Source organism: Lepisosteus oculatus, chromosome 11 (assembly GCF_040954835.1).
Source record: "Lepisosteus oculatus isolate fLepOcu1 chromosome 11, fLepOcu1.hap2, whole genome shotgun sequence".
In the NCBI taxonomy this organism is placed as follows: Eukaryota; Metazoa; Chordata; class Actinopteri; order Semionotiformes; family Lepisosteidae; genus Lepisosteus; species Lepisosteus oculatus.
This window is the reverse complement of record NC_090706.1, coordinates 12,393,982-12,418,491: the sequence shown is the minus strand read 5'-3', so window position 1 is coordinate 12,418,491 and position 24,510 is coordinate 12,393,982. Positions and strand designations below refer to the sequence as shown.

The 24,510-nt window shown below is 41.0% G+C and overlaps 1 protein-coding gene across 4 annotated transcripts in view; it reads right to left on the bottom strand.

The window, feature by feature from the left end:
* Positions 1–1,743: 1,743 nt before the first annotated feature.
* Positions 1,744–24,510, bottom strand: part of fhl3a (four and a half LIM domains 3a) — a 53,649-nt gene continuing 30,882 nt past the window's right edge. For 2 of the 4 annotated variants that reach the window (XM_015349184.2, XM_015349186.2), the window contains 5 exons: positions 12,901–13,079; positions 8,573–8,747; positions 5,571–5,740; positions 3,800–3,986; positions 1,744–3,180 (listed from right to left, as the gene is read on the bottom strand). In XM_015349184.2, the coding sequence (XP_015204670.1) occupies positions 3,029–3,180; positions 3,800–3,986; positions 5,571–5,740; positions 8,573–8,747; positions 12,901–13,079 (863 nt within the window). In that variant the 3' untranslated portion in view covers positions 1,744–3,028. The remainder of the gene's footprint in view (positions 3,181–3,799; positions 3,987–5,570; positions 5,741–8,572; positions 8,748–12,900; positions 13,080–24,510) is intronic. The other 2 variants (XM_006631467.3, XM_015349185.2) reach the window with 1 other exon arrangement.

The following is a 24,510-nucleotide window of genomic DNA, read 5'->3' as shown; positions in this document are numbered from 1 at the left end:
ACAACATCTCTGTTCTGCATGTAATCCTTAGCTTAATAAATAGTTGCCTCCCTATAGCTGTCTAAACAACTCTTAATAGTTTACCCATTAAAGACACTCAGGCATGGGTAGGAATTCCACTATATCAAACACTCCTTTAATAATCATCCTTTTAGTTGATCATGGGACCAAGCTGCAGAAAATCCTGGTCACTAAAACAGAATTCCTGAAACCCAGAAGCTAGTACAATGTTCGTGTACATTTTTTTCCATGTCTAAATTTTATTGGATCCAAGAAAAGGCACGACTTAAATCGAGCAAATTCTTCTCTTTCAATAATCCTCAGTACTTAAAAGCTTTCTTTTAATTAATACCACAGGACCAGATACACTGAAAAACACAGCTTTACTGAATGTCAGCCAGTTCTGTTTGCATTCCTTCAGCTGATGTATCTGTTCTCCAAGGCAGTAGGGGGATCTCAGCCTAGCAGGGCAAATACTTGTCAAACTTGGTAGAACAAGCTGTTTATCCTTGCTTGCGCAAATACCAAAGCAACACATGTACTGTATGAGTAAGTTTTTAAATGGAGATCAATTCATTCAACGTGTAAATAAAACCAGTCAATCAGCAACTTGTTGCCACTATATTTGTGAGGATGAGGGGGTTCCTTGCCCTTTAAAAATATTAACCATCCAAAAATGTATGGAAAATAAAGGCTGTATGTTGATATTTTTATTGTGCTACAGAGTCCATAATTAAATGACATCATGTGATAAATACATTCACAGATGATCATGGCTTATATCACAATTCTTTATTTTTAGTTTGTGGAAATTGCTGTGTATTTGTAAGACCTTTTCAAATCTCTAAGACAGAAATTGCCAAACCAGGTCCTGATGATCCCTAGCTTTGAAAGCAACCATTAAACCGTCAGCTTCTAAATACCGAACAATGTCATTGTAAGCGTTTTAACAGAGGATTGGTTCAACGAAGAACACAAGGACATACGAAAGTTTGCAAATGAGGAGGCCATTTTTACCATCTAGACTGTTATTTATTGGGTTCTTGAAGGAACCTAGAGCCCGAGAAAGAAAAATTGCTTCAGTGATTGAATGATGTGGAATCTTTAGTAAATCCAGATTGAGCAGGTGGAGTGTAGCCAAGAGTCTGGGGTTAACACCCCTACACCTACTAACAGTGCCATTGGGGTCTTTAATGACCTAATAATCCAGTATAACCCAATGGCGGGCACCTCCTACAACAGCGTCCTCCGTCAACTTCCTGTGGCTTTGGATTGGAAATTCTGGCCCAGGGGGAGGAGCAACACCTACTGCTCCACCAGCACTACTTACAGCAATATCCTGATTTTCTGTAGCCCTGACCAGCAGTGCAGAAGGTAGAAACACACCTGTCTCATCCTTCCCTTTCTAAACACACGTTGGCTGGCTCTTAAAATGCTAGCCTTTTAAGTATTCTTCAAATTCAGCTCCTGACTTTGCTAAATCGCTTCCTGACTTTGCTAGTAAGAGAATAAGACTGATCAATGCATTCCCAGTTTGGCTGTGCACTTTAGAGAGTCGAGTACTCTTCAGACAAATTAAGCGATCATTAACTTACAAATGTTCTCCATCTTTAGATGGTGTAGGTTTATGTATGAGATCAGATTTGGACTCTTATGAGATACAGCAAAAGAGACCCATTATCATAAACTTTAGTGTGGGGCCTTTTTTTGTGTATAAATCAATACAGAGTAAAAACCAAAAAAAACTTTTCAGTTTTAATTTATTTATAGAAGCCTTTTTTAAAACAAAACATATAAATGAACCTTTCAGCACAATACTTTTTTTCATGTTCATGCTCTGAGAATTTTAACAAGGTTTACAAGCAAAATAAAGCATAACTTGATCCACTCTGACTTGCCCGCATCAAAGCTCTTTTTAAAATAGTGGAATATAAATTTGCATAGGTGAACAACTAAGGATAAAAATACAAAAATATAAAAAATGAACAAAATAATCAACATGCATACCACTCAATCTCTTGAACACAGATTGCAAAAGAGTCCTGGGACTAGCCCATTTCTTTCTCATAATAATGTTTATAAAGCAAAAGAAGCAATTATTATAAAGATTATATATAAAGAAAAACTACACATTTAGCTGAACTACTTCTCATCAGTGGTAACGCTTTGAACTTTGAACCTTCAGTAAAAAACAATATTATTGTAACTAATATTTTTAATAGAATCAGTGGTTATGTGATATAAAAGATTTTGATACCATGTATATGTACTGTGCTTGTATGGCTTGTATGAGTGTGGGGTCTATGCATCAAGAACTTTTATTAGTATCATAATGTGCATACTCTGCATTTCATAGCTGATGAATTATAAACCACAACAAAAAAGTATTTAAAACAGGGAGGAAAAAAATCTCAACTATTTAAAACATGTTTTCACTAGATGTATGTGTAGCATTCTGTGGTTGATTTTTAAAAATAGAGTCTACCTAGAACAGCAGTATTGCTGTGACAATCCTGTGGGATTATGTGTACGCAGAATGCTGTACAAGTGGAAAACAGACCTATCAGGTTGCATTTCAAACTTTAATTCACTTCTCAGGGTGAATTAAGAACCAGTTCTGAAAAAGTACGTCAATGTGCTTCAAAATGGTCGCTCCTGAAGGTAGTTATTGCTGTGGTAGAAACGCTGGAACCTAAAAGAAGAAAATGTTTTTTTTTTTTAACCATAAAAAACCTATAGATCAAGCTTTGAAACCATTTCCTTTCCACTGGCACTTCACATGTAGAGTGAGAAAAACATTTAAAGGTAAGGCACTGTGGTGAAAGTACATCTTTGGCGTTTCTTGGTTTGTGACCATTATCCTCACAGATTTTTTTTTTTGGTTTAACGTTTAACAGTTTATCCGTCAGTCCATTCGCTCTCCGAACTTGCCCACCGTTGTTCCACTGTGCATCCCAAAGCCCGCATTGTAGTTTATGTAGTTAGTGAATGACGTTCGGTCTCCAGGGCGCCCGCCGGAGCCTGTGGTTTATAAATCGCTGTTGCAGTCGCGGCACAAGATCTCGTCGTTCTCCGGGAAGAAGCCTTTCCCCACAAGCGAGACGGAGCACCGCGAGCACGTGAAGCAGGTCTGGTGCCACTGCCGCTCCTCAAATGAGATGTATTTCCCCCCGCCGAAACCTGGGGCAGGGGAAAAAAAAGGAACAGGAGCGCTTCAGGATCGAGCCGCAGAGCTGCGTCGACGTAGAGGCGGTTAAGGAACTGGCACGTTCCACGCAAGTGAATGTCAGGCCCTCGGATTTCCATGCATTTGGACACTCCTTCTCACTTTCTTTGCTCCCTGTCTGCACACCCTTTCTCTCTCTACCTCATTCCTGTTGTGTTCATTCTCCATCCATCCATTTTCTAACCGCCTCATACAGTTCAAGGTCTCAGGGGAGCTAGAGCCTATCCCAGCAAGCAACGGGTGCAAGGCGGGGTACGCTCTGGACAGGACTCCACTGCAGGGCACACACAAACCCCACACTCACACCAGAGCCACTTTTCCCAGAAGCCAATTAACCTACCAGTATGCTTTTGGACTGTGGGAAGAAACCTATACGACAACGGGGAAAACATGCAAACTTAGACAAACTCACGAGAGGAAATAAAAGGTTTTCAAGGCAAATTCTCGCAATGGAAAATATGTATCCTTTGCCGACTGCAAGCCTTAAGGTTGCATGCAAATTCACATGGCTATCTTGTATGTACCGGTAGTGACGACAGGGTGCCAGGGCACAGCTGGCTGGGCAGGAGGTACCTGTAATGGGTTTGGTGCAGGCCTCACACTTCTTGGCGTAGAGATTGCCGAAGCACTTGAGACAGAAGGGGCTGTCGTCGCGAGAGGTGAAGTGCTGACCAGCCAGCTGGGCTTTGCATCCGGTGCACACAAAGCATTCCTTGTGCCATGGCTCATCCCGATAGGTCACTCCGCCTTTAGCTAGTGTCTGTGCAGGAAAAACAACCCGGTCATTTCTTTTCGAAAAGAAACCTGTATCTGCTTTTCAGTTCCACTTTTACATTGATGACTGTACGCTTAACCACAAATGTTTGGTTGATGAGTGTGTCTTCTGTCGTTAGTGGCTACAAAATGTGTTTTTCATGTTCTCTAGTACTGTGTTGTTATAATGATGTACTGTGCATTGGTATATAATGATTTTATACCGATCTATCCTGATTTGAGTCTTGATTTTGATTGTAGTTTTGACTGTATCGAAGGAAGCAACACTTCTCTTTAAGAGGTTTTGACTGATAAACCTCCCCCCATCTCTCATGAAATATGATCTTATGCAAATAATTGCTAAAGATCTCTCAGATGATAACTATTTTTAATTTCTCCAGGAGGCTGCTTGCCTTTGAAATATGTAGGGGCTTGGTACTTTGTTGTCTCTATGTGTAAAGCCTCAAATCTTCCTCAGAATGTCTGCTTCTCCCTAATCACCATGAAAATCAAGGGAAATGGGGAGGGGTAATATGAAAATTAGTTGTGGCTCACTTGGATTCTCTCTTAGAAACCTTATGTGGATCTATATTCATATATAGTAATCTGTGTATGGTGTATGTTCCACCCCACCCAGAAACTGAGAATCAGTTAATCAAATCTGTGTTTACATAAGTAAGCAGGGTTTAGTTTCACGTAAATATCAAGGCAGTCTTGTCGGGACCATAGTTTCACCAGCTTTTGCCCCATGCAAACTGCCCTAATGTCTCTAGTGCACATGACCCTATATTATTGTATGCTTAGCCAACATTCCATCAAATATCACTTCATAATGGGTTCAGACAGAAAGCACAGAGCCAAACTTTCACTTGTCAGATCCTATAAATCTCATCAGTAAGGGAAAAAATAATAATAACAACCATGACCAGCTGAAGTCCCTGTTGAACAGCGTACACCCTGAATGTATGCAGAACAAACCTCTCTGTTGCCAAGGAGCCTTTGGTGTACAGAACTGTCCCGCACTAGATCTGTCCCTTGGGTTCCATTCTTGCCGCTGTCACCAGTATGTCTTTTAAAAGCAACTGACACTTAAATGTTCACAAATATTGCGACCTCTCCACTGAGGCAGTGGATGGTTCCAAATGGCCTTGCAGACCAAAATAAAAGTCACAGCCATGAAAACGTTTAATTTTTTGGGTGTGGATTACGTGGCCCTGTGGCCGCTGTCTCTATTCACATCTCTTGTCTGTCTCTCAGCCCGGGTCTTGCAGAGCCCTGAAGGTGGTCTCTCAGATGATAACTATTTTAAATTTCTCCAGGGGGCTGCTTGCCTGACCCAGAAGGCGGTCTGACACATTTCTGATGAGTTTGGTTAATATGGAGCCCAGCTCTCTGGGACTGGGAGCTGGCCAGCCCTGGAATAAATCAGAGCTTCTCACCAAGGGAGATGATGAGTGTTACCTGCAGGCGAGGAGTGACACAGTAATCAACCTGCCTGCCTGCCTGCCTGCCTGCCTGCCTGCCTGCCCGTCTGTCCGTCTGTCCGTCTGTCCGTCTGTCCGTCTGTCCGTCCGTCTCTGGCGCAGCGTACCTGCTTACAGCGCGTGCACCGTGGGGCGAACTTGCTCTCGTAACAGGGCACGCAGTAGTAATCCTCTTTGTCCGGGATGAAAGCCTTCGATCCGATGGGCTGCTCGCAGCTGTGGCAGATAAAGCAGCTCTCGTGCCAGGTGTTGCCTCCGTACTCCAGCTTTCGCGTTCCTGAGGGAGAGGTGTGAGGGAGAGGTAGGTCGCAGCTGTGGGAGACCCATGGTTTTTTGTGACGAGATTTGATTTGAGACCCTGTATTTAAATGGCCTTGTCCATATATGTAGCTTTTAAAGACTGTGATTGCTGGTACCTTGCCATGCACAGCAGCAAAACATCCTTTCCTACAAAGTGGGAAAACATGACTGATACCCACCGCCGTAATGATGACAGATGTGCTCACAGCTGTATTGTGTTTTAGTAATTTCTGTATGACATTGCACGGCTGATAGCAGCACTCCTCAGCACTGTGGTCATTTCAAAAGGCCAAATCTCACTTTGCTAAATACATTTCCTATTAACTTTTTAACTTATTACTGCATCCTCTGATTGGGAAGATTTAAAAGGACAAGATAAGACTACGGCACTACCCACAGTACTTATACTGGAATACTGGTCTGGCTCTAGCCTCTGCTCCTGTGTAGCTGTTCACATTCTGATGTCTATCATTGCACAAATACAGAATTCTTAATCAATTGCTAGGATCATGCAGCACCTGCCACAATACGGCACTGCTTCCATCCCTCTCCCTGTAGCTTTAGGTTGTTTTTTTGTTCCCCAACACGATGTGGCCTCCTTCTATGTCACACTCTCCAGCTTGTCTTACAAAGCCCCTTTGTGAAGGCTCATGCATTTCATATTTGTAATTAATCAGAGACCCATGTGGAATGCTTTTGAATTTAGATAAGTGCACTAGAACCCAGAGGAACTAAATACAGTAACATAGCTGACATAGAAATGGTTATGTTTTTTGATAGTTCCGGCTAAAACGTTAAGTTGCTGTTAGACTGCTTAAGACTAACAGGATAAGTGGTGACCTTCTACCACTTATCCTGTTTAGTCTTTAGCAGTCCAACATGTCTGTTTAGAACTAAAAAGTCTTTATTAAAGCATTACGAATGCAATTGAAGGCTGAACACTTGCATTGAATGAGCCAAAGCCAAAGTGTGGGTTATCACTGGCTGCTGGGGTTTGGGATTGACTGGAGTGCTAAAAGGATTTGCTCTTTACACTCTGAATTCCAGATCATGTTAAACCATTCTGAATTGCTGATCCAATTGGCATGAAGATGTGAATGCACCTGCGCTTTTCTGCCTGTCAGTATTTCAGTGTCTTCATACCTTTTTCCACCTACACAAAAATGCATCTCCTCCTGTCTCCTAGAAAATGTAAAGAACTTACTGCAGTTTCGTACAAATGGGTGTGTGTACTGATGAATCACTTTTGGTTTATGAGTGTGGAGTTAAAATTGCCTTAAGGATACATACAGAAGAAATCATTTGTTAAAGTTTCATGAGAATGTGCAGTTTCTACTTCTAGAAAAAAAAAGACAAACCTTCTGCAAACTCCTATCGTACTGTTTTACAGTGTGCTGCTCAAATAGTTTATAGCGTAATCCACTGTCATCAGCTCCTGGCTGGCTACCAGAGGTAGGATTTAGCTGCGAGACAGTCATACAAGCAAACCAACAATTACGTTGTCACATCCAGCATGAGAAATGTTTATTAACTCTTCATCTCCCTCAGCGCATATAACTCCACAGCAACACTTCTTTTCCCAGCTCTCGTCAAGCCCAGCCTTCTCTGAGGTCTCGGATAAGTGGAGCTCTTTTAAAAGTATGGTGGCTTTAAAAGGAGATGTCAATTAAAGACTGCACTGCTCAAATCAGTGACGTTCAGGAAGGGCTCCTAGCTCTGGTGTACAGTACACGCTAGCAAGGACAATACTATTAGTTGAAAGCCGCAGAGCACTAAACATTTACAAAAACAATTTTCTGGAGTGAAATTCTGTTTTAACAGATCAGATTGAAGGTCTGAAAGATTTCTTGGGTTCTTTCATGTTCTGTGAGACTCCACAATCATGCCCTGCTGGTTCTACAAGCTTTCAGTAGGACTGAGATCAGAGAGCTGTTCTGGCAAGAAAAGGTGATGGAAATCAGTCTCAGGTGGCTCAAGGCAATAACACATTGTTACTAAGGGAGTCTATTCATTTGACTGGGAGTTTCCTAATATTTAAAGGGGGACTGCAACGCTATTTTTATATTTCAGGGTTGCATCACAAAATTTCCAAGTATGTGCAGCGCCATAATGGTGTCTTTGTCTGTGATTCAGAACGAAGCGACTAAACCTCCAGTGACTCCACTGTTCTAGATCTATTACATTGTAAACCGGCAGGCTTGTGAATACATCTCTTTTAATCCAACAGAAATATCGCTCCTGACTATGAGATGCTTTTGCTGACAAAAACGATGTACTTGTTATCTCTGCGTGCATATCACATTATTATATCATGCAGTGAAATTTTTGCTGCACAACCTCTACTTATTCGCTTGCGTATTGTATTACATTCATCATTACAGTGACTAGTGAGCAGGAAGGGCTGCATCACGTCACAATTCTCGCAAACTCTCGGTCACACCCATGGGACAAAAATGGTGATCATACAGTACTTTTGCTTGATTCGGAATTGGCAAAACCTTGCGGTACATTCAATTTATTTTGTTGCCAAGATGGAACAGCCGGTTAGAGAAATTGGGACTGCAGCTCCCCTTTGAGCCAGCAACATTCCGGCCATTAAAACATTATGCCTAGCTATTCCTGAAATGTTACAGTTAATGTGAAATCGCCAAGGAACCCAACACGATCTCATTATGCAGATCGTTACTCCAGTTAAGGGGGCAGTTTTAATTTGACGGAGAGCTCAGCCGCACAGGACGCTGGCAGACCTTGGACGGACAAGAGCCAGGACCCGCGCAGGGAAGACCTGCTCTGAACAGGCGCGACGCACCTGGCATGACCGTCTTGTTGCAGGCGACGCACTTGGAGGAGAACTCATTGCAGTAGCAGTCGTTGCACAGCAGCGCCTCCTCCTGGCTGGTGAAGGGCTCGTCGGCCAGCGAGCGGTCGCAGCGGAAGCAGCGGAAGCAGTGCTCGTGGTAATGCCGGTCCTCGTAAAACAGCTCCTGAGGGCGACAGAAGATGGAGCCGCTGAGGCGCCGGGTCTTCACTTTTTCAACCTTTCACGGTACTCGTTTTCAACTGGTGCGCTGCGGGACCTTCTCAAATAGGCCATTTTCCCAGTTTTGGGTCAACGTGAAACAAACATTTTACTATCTTAATGTTCAGCTCCAACCAAACTTGCAACACATGAAAATGAATCAAATAACTTAAAGTGAGGTAGTTGGCCTTTCCATCCTAAAACACCCACCCATCCATTTTCTAACCTCTGAATCGACTGCAGAGTCACCGGTGAGCTGGAGCCTAACCTGCGCACACTCACACCAACGGCCAGTTTTCCCAGAAGCCAATTAACCTACCAGCATGTCTTTCGACTGTGGGAGGAAGCTTGTAAAAACATGGGGAGAACATACAAACTCCATGCAGAAAGCACCCCAGGAACTGAACAAAGGGCAGTTGCCTGTGAGGCAACAATGCTAACTACTACTACGCCACTGTTCTAGATGAGAGCCGTTCTAGATGCGTGTGACCGACTGACAAAATTGAGATACGGTGACAGGATATACTGCGACTCTATAAACGAGCAGAGATTGCATGCTTTTATGGTTCACTTTAATGACTTACTGTCTGATAAGCTTCATGAGTTTCTGTTAGGCTAAGCTTGCATTTCCAGTAGCCACACCTGTCAAGGCTCAAAGCCTCATATTTCAGCATCTCATACCCTTGCAAATGCCACCTCCCTTCTACAAATGACTATGACTAGATACACGATCCATTCAGTTGACTTTCTTCTGATTCACCTTAAAAAGATGTTAAAAGAAAAAGAGGATTTTGCTGGATTATGGAAGGGTTGCCCAGTGTTGCTGAAGAGTGAAATGTGGTACCATTATCCTACAGTCTCTGGCCATGCTCTTGCTTCGGTGAACCTTTCCACCACTGGTGTTCGTTAAAACCAACAGGAGAGAGCGCTTCTCACTAAAACTAGACTCACAGATGGCCCTTTCCACAGTGCCTTCCTGGATCAAAGGCTCTGTTCACACCAGAAGGCCCAGGACTCCCACTAACCTGGTTATTTGCTATTTACTTGGCATTTTGCTCTGATCCATTGAATTTAAATTATGCATTGGTTCAATTATGTAATAAAAATTATACTTCTGAAAACACTGTTACAGATATGAAGTCTGAAGGTTGCCTGGGCTGAGTACTCCATGTGGAACAGATTTAGGGCTGTGAATAGAAGTTGTTGAACAGATAATAAAAGCAACTGTGCATTTGGCAGGAGATAAACATGAATCAATCTGATCCCAATTGGTTGTCTGCACTGTGTTGCACACCTCTCTAGTAAGACCTTGACCTCTTATGTAAATAAATGTGAGGATCATGAGCAGCCATTTTCAGTGGAAAAAAGAGGGTATGCTGTGGAATTACACTAATTGTCTCATTAAAATCTGTTTTGTTGCAGAAAAGGTTGGAAACTTATTCTATCATTCTGACATTTTTTAATTATTCCGCTATGCAATATACATTTCTGCACTGTTCATATTTTGCAGTTCATGGACTGTTTTGCATGTAAGCTACTGTGGCCTTAGCTAAAATTAAAAAATGATAATCATACAATCATAGTCTCTTTTCTGTACAAAAAACCTTACCCAGATTCTGCATTTTTGTAACATGCAGTTCAAAACTTTTTGCTTCACGGCCAGCAAAATATTACCCGTTGAAATGGCAGTAGTTCAGATCTAGCAATGCCGGTAAGGAAAAGAGGAAAGAAAATGATATTCTTCACCCTTTAACTTTGAGTGCTAGAAAGTGCTTCAAATCTGAAGTCAGAGAAAATGGAGGAAGTTTGGAGTGGGACACAACAGCCTTGAAAAGCATCCTGTTATTGTGCCATTTATACTATAACCTTTAAAACTGTGTGCAAACATGATTATTAAAATAAAAAATAGCAGCGAGTGGAACCCGGATACAATGAATGACAATGGGAAATAAAACCTGTGAGACTATGGTAAACTGATACAGTTCAAATAACAGCTGTTTATGTTAAAACAATACGTGGTGTGGTTCATTCCAAAAAGGAACTTTTATTTCCAACACTGAGAGACTCAGTTCCCACATGCTCAGCTATGGAAACACTGGGCACATGAAAGAGCTCAAGAATAGCGTATGAAAAGGAACACACACTACAGAACAAAAATAACGACACACAAGCTCTCTGCGAATTATTGACACTTGTGGAGTCAGGCTGAATAAACCGCTGTTTGAATTGGCCACCATCTCTCAGACAATAAACATTGTGCTCTACGATCGCCCCTGCAGCACTGCCTGTCCCATTAGTGGAGTTGTTTTATTTCACAACACATGACCTAGACATATTATTTTTTCTTGAACCTTTAATGAGAAACTAATGCACTTGGTCAAGCACTGAATGGATCTCATTCCAAGATGTTACACAAAGTCTGTTGACAAGAAGCAGTTACAGCTTAGCAAAGACTTATCTTACACTGAACTGACTGCTCAATTTATCTTAATTGCCATAATGTGACCTCTGGGTTACCAAGAAGGCAAAACAGAAGAGAATTCAGGAAAACCAGCTCACTTCTGATCTGTGAAGAGAGGGGAGACTTACTTCACATAGTCAGTAATGAAAAAGAAATGAAATACTTTTGCCAAAGCTCAGTTATGTTGCTTTCTGACACGTTGTTGCAACTTGTCAAGTTGGATGTTGGTTTTAAACCACTCTCATCACACATCAGAGTATCTATGTATATAAAGGGACAAGGCCACTATACCAATTAACTGGCTCCATGACACCAAGGAGATGGAATAATTCTGACAGTCCAGGAGAGAGATGTTATAAACTAAGTCTACTGTTACATAAGAAAGGCTACAAGCAAGAGGAGGCCATCAGATTCTGTCTAAATACTCCACTTGGCATTATATATCCTTGCTTTAGCTCCTTTCACCTGTATGCATAGATCCTGAAACCAGGAATCATTCCTGTTCTTCTTTGTATTCTAAACAATTTAATCTTTGTCGTGGTATGATGACTAAAACCTGAACAAATCCTGATGACAATGTTTGCTGTGGATCTGTGGGGTGAAACTGGTTGCGAAGATGATGAAGCTTCAGTCCTTTCTTACTGTCGAGAGGGGTACCAGGATGAGTGCAATCACTAACACTACCACATCTTAACATGGTCTAACAGATGAGAATAATAGCTGGGTGACCTGTAACCAGCACTCACCACCTCAAGTGTCCGTTGCAACCTTTGGTCAAGGAATTTTGGTAAAACACATCATTGTAGTCCTTCCAGAGGGCTTGGGTGTGCGTCATGACAACACATTAAATGAAATTTAATCTGAGCTCTTGAGCTCTTGTGTCACCAATTAAGATTCAATGCTGATAAAAAAAACTATTTCTGTAAAATACTATTATTGGAGAGGCTTTGAGGCAGCTACTGCCTCTTGGTACAGACAAGACTAACACAAGAGTTTGGTTCCAGAAACCATCCCACAAGCTGAATCTTACGTCAGCCAGGATTCACTTTGAGCTATAGTATATACACATTTATCATTTTGTAACAAGATGGTAGTAGGTTCCTGTCTTGAAGATATTCTGTCATATAATGTGTATTGTACACTGCAATAGACTGAAGAGAAGAGAAGGATTCAATAGAACCCATTAAAGAGTGCTTAAGGAAGCACAATTGAATTCAATAATATACAGCAATAAGTAGTTCCAAATTATTTATATGTATCAAAATTGTATACATAATTGTAAAGATTTACCCAAATCTTAATTTAGAAATAAATTTAGAGCATTTTTATGTCAAGTTAAATTTGCATAACCAGGGGAGTGTCAGTATAGGCAGAAGGACCAATGGTCTTCTTTTGTGTCATCAGTGCCCATAGCTCATACCAAAACTGAAGAACCACATCCCAAAACTTTTTTCCATTTCCATTCCGACATGAGATGTATAAACAGAATCACAAAATCCCGTTTATCTCTATCAGCCCTAAGCCAGGGTCTTTAGTCTTGCCCTGGCACCCGGTATTGTTATGAACTGCAAAGGAACAGGGAGAAGCTTATTTCATGCTGAAAAGAAGAAGCGGCACAACGTTTCGGCTGCAGAGGACCCGGGGGCAGGTGTCTCACCCTGGCGTCGTGGCCGATCAGCTCCTTGCACTCATCGCAGGTGTTGGCGAACAGGCTGTCGTAGCAGGGGATGCAGTAGGGGTTGTCCTCCGCCTGGATGTACTTCCGGCCATACAGCGACTCCTTGCAGTTGTCGCAGTCGAAACGCTCACTCATGGTGTCTTCCGAGTCCAAACCTGCTGGAACAAGTTCACCAGAAAGGGCTTGATATTGGAGAGAATCGAGAGCAGGGAGTGGGAGTGAGATGTTGTGTTGACAGGGCCTGTATCATCCTCATCTCAGCCTAGTCTACTTCGTCCCCACACTGTTTAACCAACCAAGAAAACGCATTTACCACTTTTAATGTCACTTACTACTAACAAACCAGAAGCGCACACACACACAACACATCCTGTAAATTATGAGATTGTAATATATCGAAATTCTATGCCTTGTAGAAAACATCTTGGTAGTGGTCTTAACTCAGTGTAGGTTTTGATTGCATTTTAATAAGATTTTGAAATGTCTTTCTAATATGATATTGCACTGATGATGTCTTTTCTCTCTATAAAATACCACATTATGTATTTCTCCAGATAATATATTACACTTAAAAGTTGCTTGGACCAAGCGGCCAAACATCTAAATGAATAATAATCGTTAACATCCATTACCACCAGTTGCCACAAAGGACATGAACTAAAAGTGACAGTGACAGTTCCATAAAGACAGAAAACAAATAGGTCAATAAAACCGGCATAAAAACATGGATCGATATTACATTTGTTTAACAATAACTTTTTTTAAAATAAAACTGCTATAAAATCTGTGGTGTTATCACACCCTTTCTTCACTGTTTATTTTGCAGATAATATTGGTCTTCTGACTCTTTCACGCACAACCCAGCTGAGAGATTTTGTGGTGCCCTGGAATGACTTGGACATTCCAGCCTGAAGGTGGCAGTACTGCTGCTGTATTTCAAAGTACTCACAGACTAAGTGAACTTTCGCTCTAGTTTGAGAATTGTCTGATTTTCTAAACGTAACTACAAAAACCAAACTGAGGTTTTGTGCATACAGCAGTAGTGCTAGGCTCACTTCAGGAACAAATAAAGGAACAAAAAGTTTTCAAATATTTTTTTTCTGAATTTCATTTTAAGAAGGAAAGACTTGGCTTTGTACTTAAAAGCTTTTTTAGTCGCCTGTGCTCTGTTAAATCAGCTGGTTTCTGAAATAAAGTCAGAGAGGAAGTTTAGGAATATGCAGCAACAACAAAGGTCAGTTTTGTCTTTAACAGAAAATCTTGAAAATTTCCTGACTAGAATATTCCACACCAAAATCAGGCATAAACAGGATTTGAAAACATGTAGACTCCACCTAGAGTCTGGAGTTTATGGTGTATCAGCGATGAGTGCAAGTTATTTGTACTACAGGATTAAAAATATAACTACTACGAAGATCCTTCAGTTCATTTCAATGATTCTTACTTCAGTAAATTCAGATATCCAACCTGCATCTCTTATACATTAACTGGAGATTTTAAAAAAGACCTCATCTGGATGCAACTCAAAATATCAATGTGGATTAAGAGTGTGTTATGGGGACAAGGAGAACAGATCTACATCTGCATCATTCCACCTGAAAATATTTACAGTACTGACTAGCAGAAACAGACCACCTACTGAGAAATCCACCAAGGCAGCTTAAGTATCAGTGCTAGGGTCCAAACACCATGGCCTCTCAAAGCTTTTCTTTACCATGCCTTCAGAGTGACACTCACACATAAATAAAGAAAGCTGTGAGCCAATTTGGTTATATAACACTCTTTAAATGCACTGTTAGTTAAAAAGAAAAACAAATCCCTCATTCAGGCACAACTTATTTTCCAATAAATAGAAAATCTGATATAGAATTGTTTGACAGTGTTTCTCAACATGTTATATTAATTTTAAATCTAGTCGTAAGTAGTATGCGTGCTACTCGGATCTATTTCTTCCATCACTCCAGGGCATCCAATCTATTGTACTGAAAGTTTAAATGTACAGTACACAGCTATATAGCCAGTCAGAATAACATTTAATTAAGGATAGCATTTACATTTCAAGGCTTGTGTTAGAAAATGTGAACAAGAGGACGCAAGTGGGAGCCAACTCGTTATCCAAAAGTGTGGAACAAGCTTCCCAGCTGGACCTGATGCCCCCATTGCAGAAAAGGCCCAATGTTTAATTGCTAGTAGCTAACACAATCTATATGGCCTCCCGGTGCTCATAACCTTTTCTTAAGACTGAGTTTATAATGGAACATGCAAGCCTTCTGATAGATTTACAATAGTAAGCACAGCGGTTGCTTTACTATCCATTTTCTAAACATGTCTAAACAACCATACATTATCCAATGCAGGGTCATGGGGGAGCCAGCGACTAACCCAGCCAGTAACAGGCAGAAGGCAGGGTACTCGCTGGATAGGACACCAGTCCATCGCAGGGCACAGATACCCACTCACTCTAGGGACAATTTTCCCAGAAGCCAACTAATCTACCAGTATGTCTTCGGACTTCGGGAGAAAGCCCAAACAAACATGGGGAGAACATAAAATCTCCCTGCAGATAGCACCCCAGGTCTGGAATTGAACCCAGGGCCCTAGCGCTGCCACCATGCTACCCTAGTTATTTTACCATGCCAGGTAAATTTGGGCTTCTTGCTTGTCTGCAGTGGGCTTGATCCTGCCCTCCAACACCCCATTATTATATAGTACATCTTCACTTCCCAGGCACAGAGTTTACACATTGACCTTTGCACCTCAAATGGCTAAAAGCAAACACCTTGGAAGAATAAAATTCATTTCATTTTAATTTGAATAATAATGACTTGTTTTTTTTACTTGTCGCTCCCAAGAAAGGCACAACGGACTTTGGTTTATTAAGCACACAGTGTGAAGTGCCTGCAGCACACAGACTCAATAACAGTTAAATTATACCTTTTACACATTGGTAGTTGGTTATGATTCTTTCAAGCAGCATTCAAAAATAAATTTAAACATATTAGTTTCAAAAAGCAAAAAAAGAAACTACCTCTGAAACCTTTGTTTACCCAGACATACTGATGGCACCATTAATGGAGGATCATTGACTACAAATAAGGTTATTCTAGCTGTCTGCCTCAGGCAATGGGGTTGAATTTCACTTTGCATCTTCTTGAGCAGAAGAAACCCGTCAGTAAGGATCCTAATTATAAGCTACAGTTTGTACATACTTCAGACAGCCCTCAACCAAGTGTCCAGACACTGAGAAACAGCAGTGTTAGGCTGCATCGGCTACAGACTTGAAACAGAACCATGTACTTTTTCATGACAGACAAAACCCAGTTTCTTTAGGGCAGCCTTTCTGAATTCCATTTTTCCCGGTAGCCATAATCATTCCGAGGTTTTTCTTTAATCTTTAAACTTGGAATTTCCAGTTATTAATAAATCCTCCTCACTGCTAATGCCCTGGTATCCGCATTTGAGGGAGTGATGACGTGGGGCTTTGATTTGAAATGTGATAATAGATGTTATTTACTCTACACCTATGCACACTGGCTTTGTTAAGAGTACAGGCAGCATTTTCCACACCACAAGAGACCCAGAAAAACACTCTGGCTCAGTGTCACCAGGTACCTCAGCACGTCACAGGAATTCTGCCAAAAGCACACTCAAGCCCACTTAACCCAACTGGCTGTCACGCAGATGTGCTGCTCAGGAAGTCTTGGTCACAGTCCGCTCATGGCAGCACCTATGACTTCATGGCGGCTTTTGGAGCCTTCTAGCTTCTACCCAATGCAAGACCGACACCAAGGCCTGAGTCTGTAATTAGCTACTGGCTGATGGGTTTTTACTTCATTCTGGCCTTAGACAGAATAACTACCACATACCAAAACCTTAAAACATAAAATTTTATTTTATGGTCCTTAATGGAAATCATTCCAGACTTAAACAGAAAATCTGGCAAACACAATCCTGAACTGCCAGAGATCTAATGGTTCAAGGCTTCACACATACAGAGAAATGTATTAAGCATACAAACTTATTAGGCTTTCAAACAAGAATATGTCGATGTATATGAATAGCAAGAATGTTTTTTTTTTAAAGGTTTAAATGGCCACAAGAACTCCTGGACAAAGGCTCTTGAAATTTCATAGGACTGTAGAGGCCTATGGGTTGTGTCAGAGTTTCACTGGGGTTGTCCACCATTTTGGATTTGTATAAAATTGCTGAATTGTCATAGATAGAACACTTTAAAAATCAATTGTTTTTTTTAACCCAATTAAGGTAGAGATACGAAAGACAATCTCAGCCTCCGTGAGCCAGTGAAGTGCCTGATATCATAACATTCTGTATTGCTAACTGCTCCCTCTCACACACAAACCTTGGAAACAGACTGGGCATCATTTTCGTTACAGTGCAATTACTATGTAGTGAAATAGTGCAACTGCCTAAGCTGAGGAGGTTACCTGACTGCTAATGAGTTCTGAAAGCACTGCTGTCTTATGGGCTGCTGTACAAATTAACCCAAAATCTTGCATGTTTCATAGCATAAACATCTGTTTCAGATATGCACCTCACATGTTGCAGTGATGCCTTGTACACACGTAATGGGTCATAACCTGCTTGGCTAAATGCTCACCATACCGCTAACTGCTCTTCTTGAATAACGACTTAACCAATTAAATCCAAACTCGATATGCATAATTGAAGTGACAATGCCGTTACAACATGTCAAAATCAGACTGTGACAAACACAAGGATGGCCAACTGGTTGCTATTCTGTTTTCTGGTGGACATGTACCACAGATCAAACTGCTCCTGCAGAAACAACACTTATTTTATGAGAGCTGGACCTACAGGAAAAAAGCATCTGACTGATTCATTCTAAGACTGGTGTTATTAAAGCTACAACAAAACTACATTACAAAGAAATGGGATTTTGCTGCGAACCAAGACCTTTTTTCTGTTGTCAACATGTGGGCAATATTGCAAACTGCTACTTTACTACAGTATTTCATGACCGTGGAACTTGCTCAGAAGTCTTTGAAACTGCATTGGTTTTCAATTTTGGTTTCTGAATTCGTGGTGCAGAACATTAAGTTACTGTATCAGCGGGGCAGTATTCTCCAGAAACAGACTGACAGCTTTGATAGATGAATGAAATGAACTTAGTGCTTGGAACACTTTGAGGCAAGAAGCACTACAGCAGCAAAAGGCAGGTTGCAGCCTCCTCTGTGTCATGGATGAGTAAAGACCGAAAAATGACTCATTAACAGGTCCCGCCATTCCTGACAATATTTGTCATTTTTTGGTGCAGGGAAGGAAGAAGATTCAACGAACATCCTCTGTCCTTCACAGTTCAGAATTTCCAAACACAGAACGTCTGTACGGCACAGCATTTCATAAAATTACAAACATGGCCTAAATGGTTAAATGGAGACATTACAAAAAACAAAGGAAGAGAAAGCTTGGCAGACTTTACAGGCTGCGTAAATGGGCCTATGATTTGAACGACTGTAAGAGTATATCAAGCTTCAGGTGCAGCTGAGAAAAAAAAATATTAGCGCTGCCAAGAAGGAGACAAAGAAGAATACTGCAACAGAAGCAAAGCATTTTTCTAGTGCTACAACAGTAAAAGAGGGAGTAACAGTTTATGAGATAATAGAGGACTAATAATTTATGGTAAACATAAAATATTTTTATGTTTTATGAGAGACAATGTCGGTAGCATGCCCCATGTCTTAAAACATGATCCATCAAGACTGGATCTTTTTAACATAATTGACATTGTTCTAGGTTTTGGTCACCATATCACAAAGATGATAATACAGCCTTAGAAACAGTTACCTGGTAAAAAAATGATTCCTGGTCACAAAGAAGTGACATATATGATCTGGAACAAAGAAAACCCAAGTTTATAAAACCCAAAGGGGTACAGACAGGGTCAACTCAGGGGACCATTTCACATTCAGGAGCAAAACAAGAATATGGGGAACCTAAAGGGGAATTAATTTAGGACAGAGAACAGGAAACCCTGTAAAGAATTGTGGGTGTCTGGAATAGCTTTTCCAGTCAGGGGCATCAGGTACAAGCCCTGGGCACGTGTGAGAAATGGCAGTTTGAAATTTTAGTTTCACTTTGCTACTGAACTACCAAATGAGCAAGATGAGCTCCGAGTGTCTCTTCTCATTTACATCCTTTCTTATTTTCCTAAACAACCCAATGAGGGCTGCACAGTGGTGGAGTGGTCACTATTGCTGCCGTTGCTGCCAATACTGGGGCCCTGGGTTCAATTCTGGTCTTGGGGTGCTGTCCGTATGGAATTTGTATGTTCTCCCTGCATTTGCTGGGGTTTCCTCCCACAGTCCAAAGAATGGTAGGTTAACTGGCTTTTGGGAAAACTGACCCTGGTGTGTGAGTTTGTGTGTTTATGTCTGTGTGTGCCCTGCAAAGGACTGACATCCCATCCAGGGTGTATCCTGTCTTTTGCCTATTGCTTGCTGGAATAGGCTCTGGCTCCCCTCCAACCCCGAATTGGTTGGCATACAGTAGTTGCAAAACGCCTGGATGGACGATAACCTGATAATGAACATTACTACATTAAAACTGCATTTTGTTAAAATACAAGCTAAAAGTATAGTAGTCATTTCAGGACACTATCCCTTTACCAATTAGCAAAACATTTTAAGCAAGTACTGACTGGACCTGATTGGTCCTGACTGGACTGATCGGAAGAAAGTCCTGAAAAGTACTGAAAAGAAGCCGCTTGTCATGACAGAAGAACAGTACCTCAGAACAGAACAACATAGCAGTAACCTATACACACGGTGCACGCCGGCTGATATAAGTGTTGCTGACCGGAACCACAGAAATGGTCACAGACTGTGAAATAAATCCCTCTTCAAACGTGGGTCATGCTCTGTTTCACATCAAAGGCCTGTTGCTTACTTTAGACGAGGAATCACGCTCTTATTTTGAAAGTGTTCAAAGGGAGTGACTTGTAAAATTGTTTGCAAAGGGGTAGACACTGAAAACTAGTCCAATATGTTGGTTATAAAAGGACACTTTCCACCACATTGCATAATCAGCAATAATCAGTACTGCTGTGTAGCTTCACAAATAAAGAAATCTTATCACAATTTTCTTTAATATAAATAGGAAATATTAACCACCTATGATGTGTTCCAACAAATATGGAAAAAAAGCATTGGCACTGACAGATCCAAATGTAACTTATCTAATTTTTCCCACCCACTTATGTCTTCAGTCACTCAGCCCACAATCCTCTGGCATTTGCACTTTGACCCCAGGCAGAAGGTGATTTAGGAACACACTAAACATGGATACTACTTTTGTTGTCACCAGTTCAAGGATTCTAGTCAACAACCACAAAGTGCAAGAAGGGTCAGCTATGGACTGGACTCAGCAGAGACGGTCGGCCCACTCATGAAAATAAGAATATAGTTCACTAAAACTCCCCTGATCATTCTTGATTAAAGAAACAGATTTACCTTACTGTATATTGGGTGACCAGCTAAACCGAATATTGATTTTTTTTCCGTTAAGGGAATAAGTGATACATTCTTCCACAAATTATGCCAAGCACTTGTAGTTTTCTTTAAGCATTCTTCTAAAAAGGGTTGAAAAGCTCAATGTTCATTGCCAATTATTGTACAGTTATTGTACTTACAACTGCTACTTACAAAAGAGCAAAATGAGCATAATTTAAATTGTATTTCTTGTCTCTGGCTGCGAGTCTGACAAAGTCACTACAAAAAAAACATTGATACAAAAACGGAAAAAGCATCCTGCTTTGGTTGTCACAAGTATTTGGCTTTTAACACAATTTTAATTACAATTATGAATCAGAATTTTACATGTGTACCAGACAGTAAATATATTTAAATCTGAACTTATTTTGGAACTGATAATTTCTGAGGAAAATAAAAAAAACTTTTAAGACTGCACAGAATGTCTTCTTGGTCGAATCCCTTAGAACACCCAGTTCATATACAGGACAGGCGTGTTAAGAAATGAGATGTTACTATTCATGTTTTGATGTCCGTGCTGCTGTGTTTATAATCACATGTTCTCAGCTCTCTATTGTGCTTACAACAGTATTTGGGCATGACAGATTTAAACACAGTGCTTGCCCTGGATTTAAATGTTAAAAGCTCAGTGTATACTTAACAAGACAGGTGTGCTTTGTAACCCTTCAGCTCAAGACAAGCATCTGTGCAGGAAAACATGCACAGGCTGCCTTTTTATTCTTTAAACAAAGCTTGAACCAGCTGAAAACAAAATATTATGCTGCTAATATTACATAAACGTCTATATTTCTACAGAGACAACCTGACCAATTATTTTGCTTCAAATCCAGAAAAATTCATACCTAAAAAGGCTTGAAAACTTTAGTTTTCTGTCTGGAAAGAAAAGGTATTTAAAACTTGAAGTGTCAAAATGAGGCAGTTTTTGAGGTACCATTCTAAGTACTTTTCACCTTTTGATAGATTTACCTCATCCTTTACCATAAAGGCCAGTGGCACTTTGGTGAAAAAAAACAGTAATGATGATTCACTCCCAAAGTTGATTCTTTCTCCTCCTCTTAAGAAAAACAGGAGTCCATTTCTGAGTGAATCGCTCTAGAGAGTTCTCCGCTGCACAAAGCTAATCTGGTATAATAAAAACCATGTGCAAATATTGTAACACAGTTTCCTGTTATGCAAACAATATAACCATCTCCCTCCCCTTACTGTATCATCAGTTTCACCAGGCTATAATCCAGCAGCCAAATGGAATATATTACACATCCAGAGTGTCCACCCTGATAGCACTCTCAGCTCTTTGCTGTGCAGTACAGCTGTTTCGCCGGCCAGACTCAAGGAAGGATCTGGCCTGAGATCACAGGCAGGCCTATTCTTATGGAGCTGGCCTCCTGGAAACAGCACCTTTGTGAACAACAATGGTTTTCCTTTAAAAGCAACTCATAATCTGAGCCCAGCTGTATCAGAAGCGGGCCACCTGTGTCCACGTCTGGCTGAAAGACAGTCCATTGTGTCCTTTATTTAGCTAGCAAAGCTTTTATTAATTATCCAGTGGGTAAAGACGCTACACATAGCAAGGACTTCAATTCCTTTGATTATAATGGAGTTACCAAACAAAAACATTTCTTCAGAGTGTTAACAGATGGGTTTGTGAAGTGAAGAAATGTCCAAATATTAATATGTTATATACTATATTTTATTGTCTGCATCAAATATTGCTAAACATTTCTCTCTGAAAAAGTTCAAGGTGCTCGAACACCTTGAATTACATTTTCCCCAGTTATCTTTAGAATGAATAGTTTACAATTATGTAAAACCTTCTTGCTTTACCTTGGACTGACATATTTTACTGCTGGCCATCATGTTGCTTAGTAGGAGTCTTACTACTAACTACTATTAATACCTGAGTAGTCCAACTAAGGCAGCAAAAAGCATTCAACCAACAATTTCCAAAATGACATTCAAAACATTTCCTCAAATATAAAAAGGGTAACAGAAAACTATGTTCTCCTGTGGTGAGCTGAAGTGCAGCTGAAATGAGATGATTGTGGGAGAAATACAAGCCTTCTGGACTCTTACCTTTGCTACGGTATAGCACAAACCTTAACAAATGTAAGAGCATGAACCTACAGTGAGCCAGTCCACGCTTTCACATCAAGGGGGAACATTTACACAAACTCAGGGACGAGTTTCCCCTGCTTCTTTTTGCACTCCTGCCTGCCTACTGAGCAACCTGCTATGCTAGAAGCATGATCAAAACCAAGAACTTGAGTCTTAAATCAAAGCAAAAATAAACAAATCTAATCACTGCTGTAGTATAAATGTATTTCACATTGTGTTTGATGTTTCCTCTTAACTGGGCTGTTTTCAGGTTCAGAATCTTTAGGCCTGAGTCAACAACTGATTTATTTTAACATAAAACATCACACCAGGGCACTGAACCCTTCAAGTATATAATTTAATAAAAGTAAAAGAAATCCTAGAAAAAAAGACACCTAGCACACAGGCTTAAAAGAAAAGATGCCTGCATTTTTTCCCAGCTGCCCCAAAACATTTAATGCCGCATGCCCAAAATCTGAGTGGGGAAAACAGTGGGAAAAATCTGATACTGTAATCGAAGAGCACACACATTCCTCAGAAGACCACCCTCACAATCAGTCTTCTGTACTAGAGAGGCGGGGGGGCTGGCGTTTGTTTGAAGAAACAGCAGAAGAAGGTGTTGGAAAATATTGTTTTTAAGATACCACAGTCCCAGAAGAGGGTTATCAAAGGAAGTGGAAAGCAATTGCTCATGAAAGTCCAAACGACAGCAGCTTCCGCAGGGCTGCCAGGCACTGTGGCTGGACTTTCAAGTTTCCTATGTACGTTTGCGAAAGGAAGACTATGACCGTGATGGTCTCTGCCATGAGTCAGACTTCTGTCAGCTGAACTCGCATGTTTCCACCCTGCTCCTGCTGTTGCTGCCCTGGTGTTACCACTTTTCTGTTGAAGCCCAACTTGGAGGCCTAAGGTCCCCTTGAGGTTTTGCCCTTGGGGTCTCGAAGACGAACTCCGTCTGCATGTAGACTCCAAAAGAGATGTCAGGCCCCGCACTGATGAAGACTCACTTCCACAGATGGTCATGCTCAAAGCTGCTCCATTTTGTGCTTCGAAGTTACTGTATAGTTGGAATATTTCAAAATTAAGGCTCCTCATTTTAATATTACTTTTTGGTTTTGAGCGTGGGGATCTGTGCGATGGCAGTGCTATGCATTCAAAACAGTGGTCCCTTGAAGCATCCTTGTACTGTATGTGGATGTTTTTCCCTTTGTAACAGCCTATGTTCTCCAAGTTTCCATACATTAAACATTTGGATTTTTTCTGAAAGCGATTAGCGTCCAAATGCCCTCAATACAAAATTCAGAAATACCTATTCTAACTTATAGACGCTGTGTATGAATAAATGCACAGCTGTAATGTAATTTAAGCAAATTTAAGCTGAAATAGTTATAAATATGGCCACACGCCCACCCCCCCATCCCTGCCCTCTCTGTGTAAAAATCTCCAGATTCAGACAGTGGCACACGCAGGTGGGATGTACAAAAGACAAGAGCAACAAAACCCACTGAAAAACCCACAGTAAAAAGCCTGCACACAACTAAGAACAAAATGCTCAAAAGGGCCATTTCACCAAATTCTACAGCCACACAGCACAAGTTTCCATGAGCCCCGCGGAATGTGGACATTCCAAAGGTGGAAGACCAGCTCAAACGTATAGTTACCTCACCACTGGAAATTAGTCTGAAATAGCCCGTGGCCTGAAGAACCTGGTGGTGGTGTGGGGTTTGTGGGTGGTCCAGAGTTAAAAAGGACAGTATACATTAACATGGCAGTATTTATTTACACCACGCCCAGTACCTAACCATTCCTGGGCTTCCACAGGAAACAGACATTAGACTGCACAAGTCCCCGCGAGTTCAGACCCACAGTGCATCGGCAGAACATATAGGTGCCCACCTGCAGCACATTTTCACTAGGAATGCTGGCAGTGGTCCACTGAAAGGAGAGATCTTTAATACTTGGGGTG